Raw genomic sequence first — 22,323 nt, 5'->3', positions numbered from 1 at the left:
CCCATCAGCAGCACACCCCACAGCCAGAATACACGTGTTGGTATGCTGAGCAGACATGTGCATGTGTGCCCCCCCCCCCAAAACCCACTCACACATGCTTACAAGGATCATTGTCATATGATCAGCATATTCACGCTTAAACAGCTGAAAATTAGAAATGACTCAAACGCCCACAGCCGGGGGGACAGCTAAGTGGACGGTGGGGTGCCGAGGGCCTGGAGCAGCCTCTGGCTGCCACCACTGCTGCGGGAGGCCTCTCTGCACCAGTGTGCGTGACCCTGAAGAGGGGTGACTTAGGTCAGTTCCTTAGATGCAGGGTCACTTTTATGATGACAACCAAAGATAAAGGAACCGAGGCCCATTCAGCAAACTGGGGAGTGTGGTTGCCTCTGGGGAAACTGCTAGGGGAGGAGGAGAGGTCATGTGGCCAAGGAACTCGGGCTTTCTCTGTCAGGCCGCAATTTCGAAGAGAGGCTGCTGTATCTCTATGTTGCCTAACCCTTAAAAATTAATTTCAGAATCTGAACGGTAAAGACAAGACAGGACTTTGGAGACAAGAGGTTCTGGGTGGGAACCCTGGCTATGTCACTTGGGTGTTTAACTTTGGGCACTTTGTGTTCAGGTTGCTGGGGCTGCAGACCTCTACCTGGCAGGAGGTAGAGGCTGCATTCACTCCTCCCCCAGCCCCCCTGCCCTCGTGGAGGGGCAGACATAATGTGCAGGGGGGGGCTCCTAAATGTAAATGTCACTTGAAAGTGAGGGACAGGTTTATCTGGGAGTCACACAACGGAGACTGCACGTCATTCTGGGGCCCTGTTTCCTTGGGACTCCTGCCAGGCCCACGGGGCACATGAAAGCCTTGGCACAGCTCCAGGGAGTGAGGGACATGGTCCAGCCCGGCCAGTGCTCTGCGCAGTGGCATCTCAGGGCGTGAGAAGTATGCTGTGCTGTGTGACCCTGAGTGAGGAGGTCGAAGACTTGGCACTGACATCTGCAGTGACCTCCAAAATAGTGAATTAAGAGCCCCTTAGGGCTGATGGCGGGGGGGGGGGTACAGCAGGGGGGACAGGGGGCCTCCTCCCAGTCACCCTGCAGCTGTTAGTGACTGCTGAAGGTTCCTGAGTCACCACTGAAATGACTGGGATTCTGGTGGGAGATGTGCATCCTCACTATCATTTCCTGCTTGAACGACCTGGAAAGAGCTCCCGCAAAAGGACAATGAAGGTGACAAACCTTCCTCCAAAGCTAGTAGTCCCCAGGACCAGATGGCACTGGCTAAGAAAATGTGAGCTGCCAGCCACTTAGCTGAGATGGGATTCCACACGGATCCCCTCAGTCTGGGCTGCTGAGCACCCCTGCCACCCACCGTGCTTCTACCCTGAGTTTAAACACAGCTGGCCCCGTGTACACCAGGAATGGCCCCCTTTGGGAGCTCATGGCTGCTGTGGCCCACGTCCTCCCACACTCCACACACTGCGCCTTGGTCCTGCCCTTGGCGACTGCAACACTGGCCCTGTGTCCCAGTCCTTCCCTGATTCCTGGCTGATGTTCAGGTACAAGCCTGGCTCTCTGGAGGGCCGGGAGAGTCTGGTTCCTGTGGGTCCCCAGCACAGAGGTCGAGGTCTGCTGTGGAGTTTGGAGTAGGTCTTCATCAGATGCGACCATGGACCCTCCCCCTCAGTGGGGCTGCTCACACTCTGCCTCTGCCCCCAGCTCCCCCCTTCATTTTTCCAAACTGGGGACTCTTCATAGCACAGACCGCATCTTTTCAGCCCCCCTTGATGGAGACCTTTCAAAGTTCTCCCACTCATGACTCATGGGGTGAGCCAACTTTCCTAATGTGGCTCCTTGTGGTGGCCCCTCTGCTGCCCTGTACCCATCCCCTCCTCCCACCGTCCCCTTTGCTCCTTACAGTAATGGTTTTCTTCTCTTCCATTTCCCTCTGGTGCAATCTAAATTTGTTGGAACGGGATTCTGGAAATTGGACTTCCCAGGCTTCCAGTCCTGGCTGGTTGCCTTTGAAGTGCTCCACATTCGTTGCACCCTGGATTATACTTCAGGGGCACCTAGATCTGCTCAGTGCCATCTATGGGCTCAACACGCTGCCTCCCTCTTTCCCAGGACACCCTGCCCACGGCTTTGTCCTCCCTCTGCTGAGTGGTGATGAAACTCGGGCCGATCAGCTCCTGTAGGCTTGCACGGTGGTGGTTCACAGCCTGTCCTCTGCCTCCCATGCACATTCATCACTGCGTGTCTTTATGTGTCTTCCGCAAGGACTCCCTCCCATCGCAGGGGACCCTGCGATTATCCAGCCATGAGCTTGGCTCTGGTCAGCTCTCTCCCTGCATTTTCCAGACCCTTTCACTGCTGCCTTTGGGATTCAGTCCTTGCACAGAATCCACGAATTTTCCTTGACCTGATTTCTTCCTTGCACCTCACCCACCTACTCTCAACTGCAGACTTCCTCGATTGACAGGGTTCCGTTCTAAAGGTGTCTTTTTTCTCCCCCTTGACAGAGGCGTCTCTAAAGCCGACCACTTTGGAGACGTTCCCGTCCACAAACACTGCAGGCCTGCCCCGCACTGGGCTCACCAGGTGAGCCACTGAAGGCCTGATCCTTCCGACCAGCTCGTCCCCCATTTTTGATGTGGCGTTTTCAGATGAAACGTAGTTTCCTGAGAATGTCTTTACTTTTTAGGGCAATTTCTAAGTTGGCCTTTACCCCAGAATTTTATCATATTTCTTTTTCTAAATCAAGACACATTATCTGATGACCTTTGGGGAGTAGTTCCTCACCAGGAAGTTAAAGAATAAAACTGCATGGCAACATCGGTTTTGCATCTTTATTGGAATATCATGGCAACACTGATCCATGGAGCCGTGGATTTGGGGGGCCACCACAGATGGTCCTCCTCCAGGCAGCCTGCACCCCACTTCTGCAGGTAGCACAGGTACCAAGGGGTCTCCAGAGAGGCAGGGGCAGCACAGAGACAGGCCTGAGGGAGGGCCCTGGAGTGACAAGTGGTACGCGGGCCCCTTGACCTCAGCGCTGACCAGCTGAGTCTCTGATCAGCCAGACTAGTCTTATGCCTCTGACTACTTGGCCATGACTTACAGACCCACCTGCTTTAGACTCTTGGCAAAACTTCCAAGGAGGAGATTCAGGGGCTTCCAGGGGGAATCCAGCCAAGAGACTGAATAACTGCTGCCACCAGGGAAAGTCATGACTTTGGGTGTGTTGGCAGACAAGCTGTATAAAACTCTTACGATGTGCCAAATGGTCTTCTAGGGGCTGGACATAAAGTGGTCAGCAGCCCCAGGCAGGGCCCATGACCTCCTGAGCGGACGGGCCAGGAAGTCACAGGCACTATGCATTACGACCATGCTAACAGCTCCCGAGGACAGTTCGGGGCTGTGTGCCAGGCGTGGCCTCGCAGGGAGGGCCGGGGAAGACTTCCTCAAAAGTGCTTTTTTGGCTGAGATATTGCGGCTGAAAGGGCAGGAAGAGTGTTTCGAGTTGTGCAAACAGCTCCTGGCCTGGCAGGTGAACCAAACGGTAGCCACGTGAGAGACGGTTTCCTTCGTGTGTGACCCAGCCACGTTTGCATTTGCGCTGGCTGTGGGTGGAGCGTGGATGGGAAGAAGGAGAGTGAGGAATGCCCAGGGCTATCAGGAAGCTGTTCCAATGGTCCTGAGAGAGGAGACAGCAGTGGGATGGGGCGATGACAGGCCAGGTGGAGAGAATGCCAGGACTGACCTGCAGTCTTAGAAGTCTGAGATGGGGAACCCTGGGAGAGGAACAGGTGCAAGGAGAAGGTGAAGGGTAGTCAAGACACCCAGGTGAAGGCGTTATGTAGGCAACAGTGGGGGCAGCCCCCAGAGGGGTCTGGGCTCCTGGTACAGATCTGTGAATGATCTGCACAGAAGTAAGTGTCTGGGTAACTTCAGTTTCGAGGGTATAAATGAGGCCACAGAGGGAGAGCAATTGCTGTGAGGAGGCTCGGGGAGCAGCCACATTGATGTCCAGGAGAGGACAAGTGGGCAGGGAGGGGACACTGGGGAGAGTTCTTGGGATGAGGGGAAGAGTGGCTCAGGGAGGGGCAGTGGTCAGTGAGGAGAGTCCAGGGACACCCTTACCTCTCTGGGGCTGTCACCACCCACCTCCTTGGGTGTCTTCAACTCCCTGTAAATAGGACAGGGGAGCTCACCCCCTAGGATAGAGGAGTAGAGATGCTGAGAGGGGCCCCTGACTCTCTCAAGGTCATGCATCCCAGCAGAGGGTGCTGCAGGGTCAACTCCCCTGCTCAGGTCTATTGCATCCCCTCACCTCCACCCCTCACTCTCTGACACCCGGCACGCCTTCGCCAGCAAGTCCACTCATGCTACAGTGCGAGAGCCCCTGGCTCTGCTCTGAGCCCTGCTGGGTGGCCTCAGTCAAGGAAACTTTTCGACCCCTGTCCTGAGAGGCGGTGTAGTGTTGTGTCAAGGACATGGGCTTGAGGCCTGGCTTTTCACCCATCGTCCTGTTGTTCGTTCCTTCACTCATTCCTTTGACAGCCATTTCTCCAGAGCCTCCTGTAAGCCAGGCACATGTTCCATCTGAGCGGCCTTGGGCAGGCCCCTGCTTCTCTGAGCCTCAGTTTCCACCTCTGTAAAGTGGGGGCGGTGACCCTTGTTGCAGGTGATGAGGGTTATGGGGACCCATGCAGGTGAGGTATGTCACTCACAGCAGGAGCCGTGAAGACTGATATCCGCCTTTCTTTTCCTTTCCCTCTTCTTTCCTTTCCTCCATCCTGCAGAACCCACAGGGAGCGAGAGGCCAACACCCTCTGCTGTGCTCAGAGGTCACGGGCTCACCCACACACACATGTGCACACACCCTGAATGTCCCCCGTCTCTGCTCAGAACTCAGGGCCAGCACCAACGTGAGCTCGGGGCCCAGAAGAGCCCTGAGCACCACTCTGGGAATGCTGAGTGCAGACACGCCGCTCCGCCCAGGCCCAAGGAGCCTAGCAGCCCCCACGGTGTGCTCTGGGAGTCCCCAGACGCAGGCTGGGGTGCATCCTAGGTTGCTTTGGGGGCTACTGGCCCCTTCGTGGCTCCAGGAGTTACATCTTGGTGACCAGGAGCAGTATCATCAGTGTCCCGGGGCCAGGTCTAGACAGGCTGGGAGGGCAGTGTCCTCACAGCTTCTTCGGGTAGTGTCCACAGTGGCTGCTCCTCCAAGGGGCCTCCCTCGTGCCTGGAGGAGCCGAAGGCCCCACAGACTCTTGCAGCAGCTCAGAAGGTTGCTGGAGCACACAGTGCAGGGCAGCTTGGGCTTCCTGAGGAGACACAAGTCCAGGTCAGGGTTGAGGTGACCACTGAGTGAGGCCAGTGAGGCCAGTGGGGCCAGGGCCCAGCCACTGGCCTCTGCTTTTTCTAAGCCAGGCCCCAGGAAGGGCGGCCAACCTCCCGTGTTCCCACCATGGGAACTTCTTCCCTCAGTCCACAAGGGGGAGCGTTCTGGAGACCTGGGGACCTGCTTTCAAATCGCAAGTCTGCTTCTAACATGCTGTGTGGCCTTGGTCCAGTGACTTAACCCCTCTGAGCCTCATATGAGGTTAACTATCTTTAAGAGATAATCTGTTGTATATATCTTTATATATATTCTTTATCTAACTGCTTTTGCAATTCTTGAAAAGATTAAGTATTCTAAAGTCTGGCTCATAGTAGGAGCCCAATTAGTGCTTGCTATTTTTGAATCTTAATGAAATGATTCCTGAGCACCTACAGCACACCTGGCATGAACCGGAGGGAGGTTGGGAGGAGTCGACGCAAACATTTATTCAGCCCTTGCATCAAAATCCATTATGAACGACTCTGTCTCTCCATTAGAATGTGTGCTCCCCAAAGGCAAGGCATGTGTTTTCCAACCCCCTGCGGTGTGGCTGGCACTTAGTAGGTCCTCAGTTAAGGTCAATCTGATTGAAAGAGAAGGTACTGAAGGTACGCAAGCCAAATGCTTGGTAGGACAGTTTTTTCACAAAGTATTTGACATCCATTTTCAGGAAGCAGAGGATTCCCCTCACTTCTGGGCATACAAAGCTCCTTTGCCCTGTTGCCTGCTAAGTTGTGGGTGGCAGACCTGCTTTCCCTCCAGCTACTTTCACTGAGATTCCTTTCTGGTTTGTACTTCGAGCCTCACGATGTCGGGGGGGTGGTGGGGAAAGGCTCAGCAAAAGCTCCTGTGTTTCGGGGCCTAACATCTGCCTCTCCCTTTACAGCCAAGAGCAGGGCGCAAGCTGAGAGCTCTATTCTGGCAATTGGATCCGGGCGAACTGATGGCATTGTTTTGTGTAATTGTAGCTCATGTTCACCAGTACTTCTGTTTTCCACAAGAGGTACTGCGTTTCCATTTATGGCGACAATATAAAGATTTCTCATAAATGTCTTTCAGTGAAAGCAGAGTTGGTGCAGACATTTAAGTGCATATATAGTGCAGGTCAGGGAGGACGATGAGCTGGACCAGAGAGGATTTACAAGCGGCTCTGGTTTGGGGAGTGCTGCCACAAGTCCCTGGCCCATCCCACTTGCCCTGGGCCCAAACACGGAGACGCTGAGCACGACATGGTGTCCCTAGAAAGTCTGTTGGGCAGACCTGCAGCTCCAGGGCAAGACAAGATCCAGCCTCAGCTCTAAGCCGCCTGCCTCATTTCTTACTTCCCTGCCTCAGCCAGAGGGGTAGCTTTCCTGGTCCACTTTCAACCTGGGAGCCATCTGTCACTGGTGCTGAGGCCCGTCCTGCTTCCTTTGGCTGTCCCGTGAGGCTCCTTCTGGCCTCAGCTCCAGCCACTGTCTCTTAAGCCACCAGGGGAGTCAAACTCCCTATTCCTTCTCCCTTCCAGGTGGAGAGGGGGAGAACTTCCCCTCAGATGGGAGCTGCCTATTTGGGCGCCTGGCTTTGCACGGCTTTGCAAACAAGGACACAGCCAGGGCCCACGCCTCCTGTAACGCTGGAGGCCGCAGCTCTCCCTGGGGGGTTGGCTGGGCCCTCCTTCCCCAGAACACCCAGCCTCACCTGGATTTCAAGGTCATACCTCTGGGGCTCCAAAGCTGGTGTCGTTCTCTGTGCTAGCAGTGTACATATTTGACCAGGCAGGCGGGAATCTGCCCTTGCATTAACATTCCAGACGGAGCCTGGGGCTCTGATAAAGTGACTTTCACTGAATGAGTGAAATTATCAAAGGTAGTTTACAGTGTCTGCATTTTCCCTTGCATGGGGCATAAAACTGATCAGTGTTCTTACCATTCTTAATCTCTGCGACATCTTTAACACTATTACCCTTTCATTCTTAATATTATTTATGATGTTAATGATTAATTTAGTGCTGTCAATTTTTCACATTTTTGAAGCCAGTTTACTTAGTACATACAAGTTTAGAATTATCTTCTTTCTGGTGAACCTTTAAAAATATGACCATCTTTATCTTGAGTTATACTTTTTTGCTTATGATTCACTTTGTTTGATATGAATTTAGCTACCCATGCTTCCTTTGGTTATTATTTGCCTAGTTTATCTTATTTTTCCTTCCTTACACTTTCAACATTTTTTGTTTCCTATGTCTATCTCTTGTAAAAAAAATTGTTTGGATATATAATATCAAACCCGACAATCTTCATTTTTTCCACTGGCCAGTCTGTTCCTTGTACGTGTACTGTGATTATTGATCTAGTCTGATGAATTTCTTCAGTGTGATTTGTGTTTTATATTTGCCCCTCCTTTTCTCCGATTTCTTCTGTCTTTTCTTGTTTTGTCTTCAGTTGCCTTTTCTCCCCTCACTCTCTTTCTTCCTTACTGTATGGATCTTACCCTGTTACAAAAGTTTTGGAACATGCGTATCGAACATTATTTACCCTAAGTGCAGTGGCATGGGACCCCTCCTCCTTTACCTAGCTCGCCCTCCGTGCCATGTGTGAGTTGGGGCGAGCCCCGAGCTGGCTTCCCATACTGTGTAGACTCCGTTACCTTGTGCACTTCTAGACGCACTAGTAGGTTTGATAGCGCTTGACCCCCTTCACGGCCCGTGGCTGACCTGAGCCCTGGGCACTGACGCTTACACAAAGGGATTTTAACGGGCTTCTCAGAGAGCAGAGAATACAGCGTCTGCCACTCTGTGCACCTGGGAAAGCACCTGTTACTTTCACCTCCCATCACCCATCCCTTTCCTCTTGGGAACAGCATGTCGATTTTGCTTTGGGACCCAAACTACCCCACTCTTGGCCCATGGGGATGTGGTGGGGTTGTCCTTTTCTTCTTTGCCCTGGCCCCAGGTGTGGATTCAAAGGTACACACATGACCCAACCCAGCCCATGAAACCGAAGCCTGAAACTTGTTGTTGAGGCAGTAGGAAAGGGACGTATTTTCCATGGGGCCACTAAGGTGGTAAGATGTAAGATGCTGGTGGCACCCTGGGGAGACTCTGACTGAGAATGAAGTCAACGCAGTGTGAAATTGAGTTGAAAGCTGGAGAAAGACACATTTCTAATGACATTGAAGCATTTGGATCCAGTCATGCTTGCAGCTGCTCTTGGTCTCTTCTGTTCTATGAGCCAATTCCTTCCTCCCACCAGTCCCGCTTCTTTTAACTGGCTTTCTGCAAGGGGCGGTGAACACTGTCCTGACTCATCGCATTCCTGACTGTTCTTTGGTGCTGAATCTCATGTTTTCACGTTGAGGGTACTGTAATACGCCTCACCAGCAGGGGTCAGGACCAGTCTCAGTGCTACTCTGTATGGGAGGACTCCCTGAGCCTTGGCTTTCTCGTGGGGGAATGTTAGTAATAGCAACCGCACAAGACTGTGGGTAGTAAGGACTTCAGACAGTGAATGTTAGGCCCTTTTCCATTACTCTGCAGTGTTGACAGTGCAAACGGTCGTACACGCAGAAGCACATGCTCTCTCTTGTGTTTGTGCCACGGCACATGCTCTTCCCATTGCTTGAAAGTCCTTCTCTCTCTCTCTCTCTCTCTCTCTCTCTCTCTCAGCTGTTGAACCTTTACTTGGGTTTCAAGATTCTATTCAGGCATCACCTCCTCTGGGAAGCTGTCTCTGAGGTCTCCCAGGGTTACTGATTCTCTCCCAGCCCCTCTGCTGAGGTGCTTACCTCCTTGCGTTAACCATCAGTTTAGTTGCCTGTGTCCCAGATGAAAGGCAGGCCTTGGGTCTTTCATCTTCTACCCACTATCCAGGTTTATAATTGGTGTTCAATCATGTGTGTGACTAGGGAATGAAAAGCCTGATAAACCTCCATTCACACAGGGATGGTTCTGCCTTCTGACTTCCCAGACTCACAGATCACCAGAAGCAGAAGTGCTTCCCCTGGCTGTCTCGGGCAGCCCTCACCCCTATGCGTTGTGTCTCTTGTTGGCTTTGTTTCTACAGCCGCTTTCCCACAGCTGCTAGCCAGCCTGGACAGCCTCGTGGGCAGGAACCCCAGGACGGCATCGTTTCGGCCAACACCTTCCGAGCACCAGCCATGTCCTGGGATAATTGGGAGGAAGTGTGAAATGTCCAGACTGTGGGTCTTAGATAACTCTGTCTCCCTTCCCAAGACCCTCCCCTCACTGGAAGACGGGGATCATTCCAGTGAAAGACCTGTTGAATCCATGAGATGAGATGGGAGGGGGACATGTTTCGGAATTCGAAGAGAGCCTCTTCTGCTGCCCCCTCCCTTGTTTCCGCAGTGGGCACAGCCATTAGCTGCTTTGCCCCCGAGAATCCCCAAGAACTGGTGGTAGAGGGACTGTGTCAAGGGTCTGAGTGATCCCTGAATGCTTGCTTGCCCCATCCCCAACAACACGGGAGAACCGCCATGGCCTCAGGGTCAGCTTCACCAGTGCCTGGAAGCTAGGTTACTGGAAAGCTCCCATCCTTTATGAGGAAGTGGGAGAGGAAGACATTAGAAGGGGAAGTGGCTGTCTCCTATCCCAGAGCCAGCCATGACCCACTAGGGGTCTTTCCTCCTCTCTTAAGCTTTTGCCAAAATCTGGGGTGGCCCACTTCTCCAGCTAGACCTAATTTCTGGTTGGTTTAAAATAAGCTACTGGGTAAAACTTTCAGGGCACCAACTTACCCAGAGCCCAATTAGAGTGTTACCTTCACAAACCAGTATTGCCCAATGTGCAGAGTGACCACACTTCTGCCCTCTGCTCATGGAAGGGATTATTTTTTCATGGCTTTCTCATAATTTTCTGGAAGTAAACATGGGGTTTGCCTGTGCCAGCATCTGCTTTGAAGGAGGAGCCATGGGCAGGTCTGATGGGCAGGGACATCAGCCAATCGTATGTCCATAAGGTAGAACTGTCTTTCTGTCCTTCAGTAGCAAGGGTCAGAGCAAGTTGGGGCACTTCCTATAGGGGCTTTGCAAACATTGTTTATATTCATGACAAATAAGGCAACACTTTCTAGAAAGGGTACCCTAGAACTCCCTTCTTATTTTTTCCCTATGACAAGGGAAATCAAAGGGTTGTGGTGCTGTGGGCTCCTGGAAGGAATCTTGACTGGGGACCTCCCAGGGCACACATCCCTGAACATTGGTGGGTCACTGCCTGGGACCATCCTGGGAGCTCATGGAGGGAGGGATTGGCTGTGAGTCTACCAGTCCTCAAGGGCCCTTCCCATAGTCGGCGTCTGTGAATTGTGCTGCTGAATGAATGAACAAACAATCGGCAAGAACTAGCATTTACTCTGTGCTCTCGGGCTAGGTCCTGAGTGGGGTGTTTTGCATCCTTTTTCCAGTTAACCCTCTTGATGGCGCTCTAAGGCAATCCTAGGTGTCCCATTGCACGGCCAGGAAACTGAGGCTCTGGCACAAGAGCGATGCCCCCAAGTCACGTGGTAGCAGAGCTCAAATTTCAGCCCTCAGCTGTTGACTCCCAAGTGCACTCCCTTTCCCGGGCTAAGTAATGAATCTGGCAGAATGGGACAACTGGCCAAGCTGAGAGCTGTGGAGATGGTGGTCAGGGCAGGGTCACCAGTCTCAAGGAACTCATGGGTGTGAATAGGTGCACGAGTGAGTGTGTGAGTGTGTGAGCATGTGCACATACAGGAGTGAGTGTGCGTGGGTGTGCATGGGCAGGGCTGTGTGGCACAGAGCCCTTCTTCCCCTGGGCATCAGGGGAGGCTCCGTGGAGCAGGTGGCATTTGAGTTGGGTCTGGGATGATGGGTGGACATTGAACAGGGGTGTTGGGGGCAGTTTCTGCTCACTGACGAGGGGGCAGCATGGCTGTGGGTTGTGGTCTGGGAATAGGAGAAGCCACCGAGGAAGCAGAGGGAGAGGGGAGCAGGCAGGGAGTCAGTAGCCAGAAGAGGGTGGCCCCATGGAGGAGCTGGGGAAGGCTCTGGAACAGGGGAAGGTCAGGAATGTCTCAACTTGTGGCCTGGACGGGCCCTTCTCCAAAGTTTCACAACTGCATGGGTCAGTGAGATTGTATCTGACTATGGCAGTGAGTGACTGGCCCAGATGGGTGGGGTGGGGGTGCGCTCCTCTGGTGAGGAGTGTGCGCTCACCACTGAGAGAACTGGGGCTGCAGGGCACAGGCCGGCGTTGGCATGGATGTCCTCTCTGAGGCCCTCGGGGGGCCTTCAGGTCGAGTACTTGCTGTGTGCTTGCCCCTTGAGGTGGGCACTGCCACCCATGTCTTCACAGGCGAGGGGACCGGCCCTTCATGAGATTAAGCAACCTGACCAAGGACACACAGCCGGGCATTAGAGGAACGCAGCTCTGTGCCATACCTGCCGGTTCCAAAGCCTGTGCTCTGAGCCCCACGGAGGTCCTCCTGCATGCCCGGCCTGGTTCTAAGCATTTTGTAAGTATTAGCTCAGTTACTGCACACCTATTATTCTCCTTATTCGATGGAGAAGGAAACAGAGGCACAGAGAGGGTAGGAGACTTGCCTGAGTCCACACAGCCTGTGTTACACGTTACAGCATGTTGAGCTTGTTGCTTGAAGACATAAAGGCTTGGGGAGCCCTATTTCCTCTCAACCCCTCCACTGCCTCCCTGTCACCCACTTCCTGCTGTTGAACTCTGTCTGCTGCGTAATGAAATGACAATGAAATGACTAACGCGCTTGTGAGCTGGGCACTCAGCACGGAACTTTGACAACACCTGTGTGATACGTGTCACACAGTTATCACAGTCTTATCTCTAAGAGATGAGGGAGGCTGAGCCCAAAGAACTGCAGTCACCTACCCAGGCACTCATGGCAACTAAGTGTGGGATCTTGAGAGAGCCCAGCTTGGCTGGACCGCAGAGCCAGAGACGCCCTGCCCGACCCCACCCCCTCCCCGCTTTCACAGGGAATTGGGGTCACACTCAGATCTACCCAGCCCTGGTGTGAACCCTCCAGCAACCTCCATTCGAGACTGGCTGGCTCGTCCACCCTGCCTGGCAGGCTCTGCTTGGCCAGGCCCATCTAATTTGACTTGGGACTTAGTTGCTCTCTTATCTCTGAGTGGACGTGAGTCTCACCTGTCTGATGGTTTCTCCTCAACCCCTTCAGAGACTCTCTCCTGTGGCCTGTCCCCTGTACCCATCCTTAAATGTTGGTGGCCCCTTCTCTTCTCTGTCTACACCCTCTGCCCCATCAGCACCCACAGTACTCCCAGGACCCAGCCCTTCATGGCTTAGAGCAAGTGATGCTTCCCACGTGGCTGGAGGCTGGAAGCCAGTAGCCTGTCTAGAAAACAATTAAGCAAAGTGTAACAAAAGGCCTAACATATCCCTCCCCTTTGACCAGTAATTTGGTTTCTAGGAACGTCCTTTCTAGGGAAATAATCTGAAAGAAACAAAATGTTCTCTGCATGCAGATGTTCATCACAGGGTTGCTTCCAATAGCAAAAAATGTGGAGATGGCGGTAAAGCACAAAAATAATTCATTTCAGACAATTCCGAGGCTCCTCACATACCCCCTTCCCCACCAGCGGCCTGTCACCGGCTGGTGTCAGAGACTCTTCTCGGGCCCGTGTCTGTGTCTTTATTCTCCCTTTTAATCCCTACAGCCACCTTTGAAGCAGGTACTAGTAACACCCCATTTTACAGACAAAGAAACTGAGGCATGGAGAGGTTAAGTAATGTGCCCGAATTCAGTCCGCTCCCAGGCAGCCTGACCTGCAGGCACAAGCGCTCCCAGAGCAGCGGCCATTACTCGTTACCATACCATCACCGGGGAGTTAGTCATCGAATGGGGGCCAGTGTGCCAAGTGTGTGGGGTGTCTCGGGTGGGTGGGGGGTGGGGGAAGAAACTCTTTTGAGATATGGAGGGGTTGCTGTGGTTTCTCACCCATGCTTGCTCCATTGCCAGGACCGCCCCCGTCCTCAGGCAGCCACTGCAGGTGATGGCCCAGGCGATATCTTAAGCCTCAAGCAGAAACCCTGGTGAGACAGCCCAAGGGCATTTGGTTTTCTAGAGCCTGGGAGAGCAGCTCCCCACCACCCAGAGGGTCAGCAGAACCTCTGGGGGCTGCCTGGGGCAGGAGGCTGAGAGTTAGGTGCTAGAGCGGGCTCTGCCCCTGCCCCTGCCCCTCTCTTCTGGGGTGAAAACACTGACTGGGGGTGGGGTCAGGGCCACTGGAGGGTGTGGGGGGCCTGAAAACACAGAAGGCTGTGCCCTCCTTACCAGCTGGAATCCAGATCAAGGGAGGGGCCCCTGCAGATGTGGCAGTGTGGAGGCTTCGTGTAGCCTCTGTGCCCTAATCCTTCTCCCACAGGGGTGTAGGAGGCCCCTAAAATCCCCCAGACTGACAGTGAGCCCCAGGGTGTGTCTGGGCCTTGGGGCCTGCCTGCTAGGGGAGTCCTGGGGGCTGGAGGGCTGCAGCAGAGGCTGGAACCCCTGGGAGGATATGGTCGGTCCTCCACAGTGCCAGGGAGAGCCCAGAAGCAGGCCACTAATGTCCCCTGGGCCCAGGCGTGGCATGGGCGCTGTGGATGGAGAAGCTGGAAGGGCAGGTCTAGACAGTGGCCCAGAGGATGCCACAGGGGCCAGACAGCCCTGGGAACTTAGCTGGTCCTGGGGAGATGGAGGCGGCGGGGGTGGAGAGAATCTTGTACTGACTGGCTTTACAACTGAAGTAGACTGAGCTCCCCTGACCTGGAAAACGTGTTTTTTGGTCTGTGGGTGCGGGAGCAGAATGAAACAAAGAATCTCACATCTGTGCGGACTCAGGAATGTGCTGTGAGCTTGTGTCCAGGCGCAGGCATTATTGTCCTCAGTCCTTTCCCCAGCCCTGGGAGGGAGGTGCCGTAACCATCGGCCTGACTTTCCCCCATTTGCTCCGGGAAGTCAGAAAGGCAGTACAGATGGGGACAAAGTTTTAGAGAAGGAAGCACTTGTCCATGGTCACCCAGCCAGCAGCACCTTCAGAGCTCTCCCAGCAGACCAGGCACTGAATGGCTCCCCATTGCCTGTGGCTCCCCTGCCCCTCTCCCCAGCCTTCACACGCTGCTCCTTTGCCTGAGTGGCACCTCCAGCAAGGGCCCACAGCTGCCAGAACCGAGCTCATGGCACATGCCTGTACCTGTCCCTGCTCGCCTGGCGCCTCCATTAGCGTCCCTCTCCCCACGCACACCCTGTGGGAGCGGGCACAAAGCACGAGGGAATATGAATCAGTAAGATTCAGCAGCCCCCACACAAGAGACATGCGGCCCGCTTAGGAATTCAATGTGTGGCTCTTCTCATTGCCTGGCTAAGGCCCCATCTGCTCCGGGAAGTCAGGAAGGCAGTACAGAGCTGTGACTTCAGGGGCTGTGGGCGTTGGCAGTGGGACTGGGGTCTCTCTTTGACTTTCCACTCCTATACTGCATTTCAGCAATAATTCAGTGTCTGTAAGTATTCTGTGTCTCCCTAGTCGGTGTGGAGAGGGCAGGTTCCCTTAGTCCTTGGGCACGGGGGACTGCCTGGCCACCTACCCTGGGCGTCTGGGCACAGGTTACAATGGCAGGTGACCTGCCCCGGGGTGAGGAGGGCCCGAGTCTCTTCCACGGCCTGTGATGCCCAGAGCCTGCATCCTTCCCTGTGCACTGTGGCCTTCTGCATGGTCAGAGCTGGCCAAATAGACCCACTGATGCTGTGTAGGGCCATCTGCCCCTTTTTGACAATTGGGACAACTGCCTTGCCCCCCCCCCCCCCCCCCCCCCCGCCAACTTTCTATCTCTGGGCAAGGAGGAAGTGGTCCTCATACCCCAGGAGAGCCTCTGGGGCTGTGGACAACTTGCAATGCCCAGTGGATCTCAGGCACACACCGTCCCTGTCCCCCCACATTGCCACAAACAGCCCTTGTGGGTTTCATGAACACCAGCCTCACCACAAAGCAGGGAGCCTGTGTGACTCATTGCTGTTTCTCCAGAAGCAGTGACTACCACCCGAAGTCTTAGCTCTTTGATAGGCGAGGAAACTGGGCTCAGAGAAGGGTGTGATCTTCTCAAGGCCACACGGACAGTTAGCCGCGGGGGCAGTGAGAGGCCCAGGTGCTGTTGGCCAGGCCAGGGCTCTTGGCAGCCCTGTCCTGCGTCCAGTCTCCACCTCACCTGCCGCTGGTCCCTGCGCTCTCAGCTCAGGTTGTGACAAGGACACATTTTACCGAATATGCCTCTGCACTCAGAATGGATCATTAGTATGAGAAACATGTTCTTCACTGCTCTTGCCAGAAGATTCTTGACACAAACACAGTTGGGGGTTTGCATAATTTCTCTCGCTTGTTCAGCATTTATATGTAATTAGTGTTGGAATGGTCTCTGGAGACTGATCCAGGCCCCCCATTTTCAGATGAAGGAGACCAGGCTCAGGATCAGGGCCTCGCACTTTGCTTAAATTGGTGCTAAGCCACATTGCAGTCCTCACAGAGGCATTTTTATTCCTATTTTGCCGACGAGCAAGCTGAGGCTCAGAGAAGGCAAGCCACCTGCCTGAAGTCACAGAGCCAGCAAGTGCTGGGGCTGGAATTGGCACCCATTTCTTTCCTTTACACTGGGGGTTGGCAGTGTATAGGGCCTGTGGGCCAAATGCAGCCTACCACCTATTTTTTTTTGTTTTTGAAATGGTGGGGAGAAAAAGGAATAGAAGAATAACATTTCATGACTGATGAAAATGATATGGAATTCAATTTTCAGTGCCCATGAATCAGGATTTAATGGAACACAGCTGCCCCCCTTTGTGTATTGCTGTCTGTGGCGGCTTTAGCAGTGTAAGGGCGGGGATGAGTAGTTGCTACAGAGAGCATATGAGCTGCAAGCCGGCCCTTTGCAGAGAAGGTTTGCTGACCCCTGCCCTACACCAGGCCATCTCCCCTGGGGCCAGGAGGGTCTGCAGCCCCTTCGCTGCACAAGGGTGTCAGGACTGAAATCTAAGAGCTCCTGCTGCTGGCCAAACCGTGTGCCCTGGGGCCAGGTTCCCTGGACAGAGGGCCTTCTCCTAATTTGTTCCCCGGGAGTGCACCTTGTTCTTATGGGCGCATAGCTACTAGCATGACCTCAAAGCACAGGTCCCCTTCCCTCCCCATCACAGCCCCTGGGAAGGCAGCCACACAGCAGGTCCCATCAGGTCCCATCAGAGTCAGAAGGAGCCAGAAGTATAGGTGGGAAAGGGCAGGGCCAAGGGAGAGGGAGAGGGGGGCTGGCTTCAAAGGCACAATCATGGGGGAAGGGGGTGGGTGGGTAAATGCGGAGTTCTCTACCTTTCAAGTGACTCCTGGGGGGGTCATGATTTATTCTCCTTGACTTTTGAGGCTGTAAAAGGCTTTCCGCCTCCTGTCCCTTTGCTCTCCTTCCCTTGACTTCCTCTCCCAGGCGGAGTTGGGGGGGGGTAGTCTCACTCCCCAAACTCTCTGAAGAGACAGAAGATGAAAAGGATTAGCTCCTTGTTGTAGCTGCTGCCCTGCCCAGGAGCTGTGCAGATGTGTGGGCCCTATGGGCCACCGGAGCAGGAGGTAGGGACTAGGGGTGTGGGCACCTGGTGGACCAGGACACAGCCTCAGACTGGAGCGGCCTCATGGACTTGCCAGGGCTGGGGGCTGCCATAAAGCCCAAGCACTTGGTGAAGGAGAAATGGGACTATGGAAGGAAGAAGGGAGGTGTGAAACAGAGGAAAAGAAAACACAAAACAGAATAGAGAAAATACAGGAAGGAGGGGGAGGTAGAGAAGAAAGAACCTCAAAAACAGCTTGGCACAAAGGAGCCAAGTGCAAAAGACCAGGCATTACAGGAAATAGCCAGTGTAGGCAAATCTATAGAGATGGAAAGCAGGTTAGTGGCTGCTGGGGAAGGCAGGTTAAAGGCTCCCGAGTTTCTCTGGGGGTGGTGAAAATGTTCTCAAATGGATGGTGGCGATGGCTGCACAGCTCTGAATGCACTAAAAGCCAGTGAATTGTACGCTCGAAATAGCTGAATTGTGCTGAATGTGGAGTGCATCTCAATGAAACTATTTATATAGAAGATAGGAAATGAACAAAAAGAGGCAAAATGAGAGAAAAGAGGGGAAGATGGATGGTGAAGAACAAAATACATGTCTGTTCAAGTCCCCGTCATTGTGCCAGGAACTGCGCCCCATGCCTGTGTACCCAGCTCCCTCTTATTCTTACGGCCCTGCAGAGTAGATTCCCACCGCTGTACAGGTAAGGAGCCCGCCCAGGGCCTTGCCCAGCACCACCTGGCCACTGCATGGTGGGGCCAGGACTCACACCACGCTCCCTAATTTCCACGCTGAGGCAGGAGAGCACCCTGTTAGCCTTGTGGTCTGATCGTCAGGCAAGGCACCGAGGGCACAGGTGATGAGCAGCCAAGCCCCTTAGTTTCGGGGTGGGGAGCAAACTGTTCTGGGTGCCTCTGCAAAGAGCACCCCCAAAGGCCATAGGGAATGCTGGAGTCAGTGTGCCAGGCAGCTAGACTGTATGCGAACTCAAACGACACCAGTAAACCAACCTGAGCTCTTGCAGGGGTGGTTACGGGAAACTTCCTTTCTGAGCAACAGCTGTGGCTTTCCCTCCTATGGTGTTGTGGCCTCATCCGCCTGCCTGGACTGGACTTCTAGCAGAAGAGAAGTCAGCTCCAAAGTCCCCTGGGCCCTCAGCCTCTGGCCCAACTAGGCAGTGTCTGGCGACCCCACCCCAACTTGCAGCACTTCCTGTGCTTTTGGCACACGTCTCTTCACCTTCCTGGGCTCATCTGTGACAGAGCGAGGGGAGGGGCCTCTCTCTCCTCTGACACTCGGAGTCACAGCAAGTCACAGCAGCAGTGGATCCTGCTGCGAGGCCTGCCCCCGATGCCAGTAATTTGGAGGGAGGACCATTGTGACATCCAGTTTAGAAAAGGGGAACCAGGAACTTCTGAGCTCCCATTAGGTTCCTGGAACTCCCCTCTTTGAGACTTGGTTTCCTGATCTCTGAAGTAGGTGCAGCATTAGTTACTTCTCAGGGCTCTTGAGGACCTAGAATGAAGTACTATAGTCATTCATTCATTCACTCATTGAACAAATATTGCCAGGCTTGTCTCATGCCAGGCACAGTGCTCGGTGTTGTGGACACAGCGGTGAACTTTAGAGACACAGGCCTGCCCTCAGGGAGCTCACTGTCTGGGGGAGCGGACATTGAACATGTAGGATGCACCAAGGGGGTCAGAAGGTCCAGGGCATGTGGGGTGCAGGGCCTTGGTGGTCAGGATAAGAACTCGGTGTTTTATTCCACGTGCATGGGGTTGGGGGCAGTGCATACTCCCCTTTATGTTGGGAACTGTTCTCTCTGGCTGCAGAGGCAAGGAAAGCGGACAGGGCAGACTGGAAGAGGGGTGGGGGCACCTTTCCTCCTTGTCTTACTTGAGCCCTGACTCCTGACACCAGGCATATCATAGCTGCAGGCATGGAGGGGGGGGTTCTGAGGGAATGAGGAAGTGTCACCCCCCAGGAAGACTGCTGATATGCCCGAGATTTGTGAATAGTATCTCCCTGCCTTGGGAAATTATCCAGAGCCAGTGAGTACTGGGAGAAGAACTCAAGAGCCCTGGGCAGGGGTCCAGAGATAAGGGTCTACTCTTGGCCCCTCCTAAGCTCACTGTGGGCCTTAGATAGGTCGCTGGCCTCCCCACGCTTTTGTTTCCCCATCTGGTGGCTATGAGTCTGGGCTGAATTCAAGTCTAGGCAGCATTTCATAATGGAAGGAGCCCAGGCTTCGGGGTGAGGCAACTTGGGCTCGAATCCTAGCTCTGTCACAGGCGAGGCTGTGTGGCCCGATGCTGGCTGCTTTGCCTCTGGAAGCCTGCGGCTGACTGCGGGCTGCAGTTTGAGAAACACTGTTCTCGAATAACACCCTTCAGAGATGAGGCCCTCTGCTTTGCTCACTGCTGTGCCCCAAACAGTGCAGGCATGTAGCCGATCCTTGGCGAGTGCTTGTGAATCAATGGACTCTTGAATGGTTCATTTTGGCAGGAGCAGAAGAGGTGGAGGGCTCCTGGGGGTCTGGGGGTGGTGGCAGTGCTTACTAAAGTGGTCAGGGCCTCTAATGACAGGCTAAGGAGCTGGGACTTGTGGTAGCTGAGCATGCCCCCAGAGAGGCCCACATCCTCATGGCTGAAATCTGAGAACGTTACCCTAATACAGCAAAAAGAACTTGGCAGATATGATTAAATTAAGGACTTTAGGATGGGGAGGTTATTCTGGGTTCTCCCAGGGGCCCTAAATGTAATCCCAGGTGCCCTATTGTAAGAGGGGGGCAGAGGGAGACTTGGCTGTGGAGGAGAAGGAGATGTGAGGATGGAGGCAAGAGGCTGGGGGAATGTGAGGAAGGGGCCATGAGCCAAGAAGTACAAGTAGCCCATAGAAGCTGGAAAAGGCAAGGAAACGGATTCTGCTCTGGAGCCTCCAGAGGGAGCCAGCCCTACCAACACCTTGATCTCAGACTCACGCCTCCTGAACTGTAGGAGAATGAATTTGCGTGTTTTCAGCCACCAGGTTCATGGCCATTAGTTACAGCAGCCCCAGGAAACTAACATAGCCTCTGTCCAGTAGACGCTTAGGCTACTGAGCAGGGAGAGAGGCTAGGGGCTGGGGATCAGAGAGGAGGCAGGGAAGGCTGTCCAGGGCAGAGGTGATGAAGAGTGGGGTGAAGGAGGCCAGCTGGGGTCAGGAAGGGGCAGACAGAACATCCTGCTGGGGAGGTGGCTGCTGGTTGGCCACAGGTCAGCTGGGCCTCCCTCTCTCCGGAGTCTCTTCTTGGCTGACCATGCTACCCTCCACCCCACCCCAAAGGCAGGCCTGGCTCAGTCCCTTGGAATTCTCAGCTCAAGCAGACACCCCAACCCCCTCAGAAGTGACAAGGTTCTTAGTCAGGCCACACTCGTTTTCATCCCCAGAAGGAGAGCAGGAAGGACATGCTATGGGCATCAGGGAAGCTGAGAGCCCCCCTAATGGAGGGCCATTCAGGGTCGCAATTGCCCTGGAACTGAGGTGGGAAAACCCACTCTCTCTGTCCTTGGCTTGCTGCATCGCCACCCCCATGCTCCTCTCTTCGTGTGAGGCCCTCCAGCTGGTTCCCTGTGCCCCTCTGCTAAACCCCTCTGTCCACTGCTTCCCTGGGGTACTCCACAGCTGCTGGGTAGGGCGCAGGCAGGCTCTGCCGCTTGGCTGGCCTCCGTGGGGGGGCGTCTTCTTAGGCCCCCACCCATAGTGGCCATGAGGATCAGAGGACCAGGTGGATGCTCACACCCTGCAGCGTGCCAGGCACCCACAGGGCAGTCAGGAGTGGGGGCTACTACTTCTGTTGATGCTCAGGCCTTGGCACTGGCTGACTCACTAGCTTATGTCACTTGGGCAATTTAATGGACTTCTCTGTGCCTCAGTTTCCCATCTGTAAAGTGAAGACTAAACAAACACCTGCTTCACGGAGTCGTGCAGAGAATGAAATGAGGCTGCGAGTCTGAAGGGTCCGCCACCACCCTGGATGAACGGGTCTTCCTTGACTTCGCTCAAGGCTCAGCTCAGAGGTCTGCTACCTGGGACGGGCTGCCCGGGTCATGTGCCACCTCACCTGGTGCTCAGAGTTTCAACCCTTGGCACGTGCTACGCTGAACCATGGCCAGTCTGCTCCTCAGCTACCCCCAAGCAGTTACAGGTGGCGTGGGGTGGGGGTCTTGCTTTATCTCCCTTTGCACTCTTAGCCTCCAGCACAGGGGTGGGGTTAGGATGCCCTCACAGAATGATCAATACATAGAAACAATGGCACAATTGTAAACCTGGCAGCTAGTGGTGCCCAGTGAGTGATAGCTCTTGTTATGTGCTTACTGAATGTTCCCCTAAGGATTAGGGTGAAGCGGCCTATTCACTGGGAGGTCACATAGGTAAGAGCAGGAGGAAGTGGTGTATATGATGAGACTGAATCATGTTGGCACCTTCTGGAGAGTCCACACCGCCCAATTCGCTCTTTGTTTGCTTCAGGAGCTATGTTAGCTTTGCACCTGAGGCTGCTTCCTGAATGAGGGACTGAGGCAGGACGTGGATGGGCATCACACCCACCAGGGCTGGGCATTATGGAGAGACACCTTCAGGCGGCTTGGAGGGTGGATTTGAAAGGGACAGTCTAGAGGCTGGGAGGAGGCTGGATGCAGGTTAGCAGTGGGGTGGTGGGAGGGCCCCAGACTCAAGTCTTTGGGGGGTGGGACACTCCACACCTGGCTGCTGCAATGACCAGAGAGGACATGAGGCCCAGGAGTCTAGTTGGGCAGTTTTCCCCCGCAATGATCCACAGAGACCAGAACCCGAGGGTGTGGGTCTGTGGTGTCCAGTGAAGCCTTTCTTGAGACCGAACATGTGTCCATGGGGATCACAGAGCCTCCTGGCATCTCTTAACTCACATCCACTCAGGCGACTCTGGGAGGTGAGCAGGGCAGGCTGCGTGAGGACAGACCTCATGCTCTATGAGTCGAGGAAACTGATGCCTGAGAGAGGCAGGGACTTGCTCAAGCCAGAGGGAGTGAGGGCAGAGCTGAGAAATGCTCAGAATGTCATTTCTACATCCCTGGGGCCCAGCCCAGTTCTCAGCCTATTGTAGGAAGATGATAAATGTTTGTGAGTGAGTGAGTGAATGAATGAATGAATGGCTCAGTCACACAGACCAGCGTCCTGGGGCACAAAGGCATGGTCTGCGGAAGAGAAGGAAAGGGACACTTATCGAGCACATCTGTGGGCCAGGTGTCCTACCAGCACACTGTCATTCACTCTCTCCCAGCTCATCCAGACCTTCCTCCCCACACGGAGAGTGGGCATCTCTGTGCCCTCGAGTCCGTGGTGTAGTTCCCACTG

The 22,323-nt window shown here is 54.2% G+C and overlaps 1 protein-coding gene across 1 annotated transcript in view; it reads right to left on the bottom strand.

The window, feature by feature from the left end:
- Positions 1-2,838: 2,838 nt before the first annotated feature.
- HRH2 (histamine receptor H2) overlaps positions 2,839-22,323 on the bottom strand; it is a 37,314-nt gene continuing 17,829 nt past the window's right edge. Inside the window, 2 exon segments of the mRNA XM_045185159.3 lie at positions 2,839-5,245; positions 5,247-5,324. Coding sequence (XP_045041094.1) covers positions 5,158-5,245; positions 5,247-5,324 — 166 coding nt within the window. The 3' untranslated portion in view covers positions 2,839-5,157.

The sequence above is a fragment of the Desmodus rotundus genome, chromosome 6 (assembly GCF_022682495.2).
Source record: "Desmodus rotundus isolate HL8 chromosome 6, HLdesRot8A.1, whole genome shotgun sequence".
Taxonomy (NCBI): Eukaryota; Metazoa; Chordata; class Mammalia; order Chiroptera; family Phyllostomidae; genus Desmodus; species Desmodus rotundus.
This window is presented reverse-complemented; position numbering and strand designations above follow the sequence as displayed.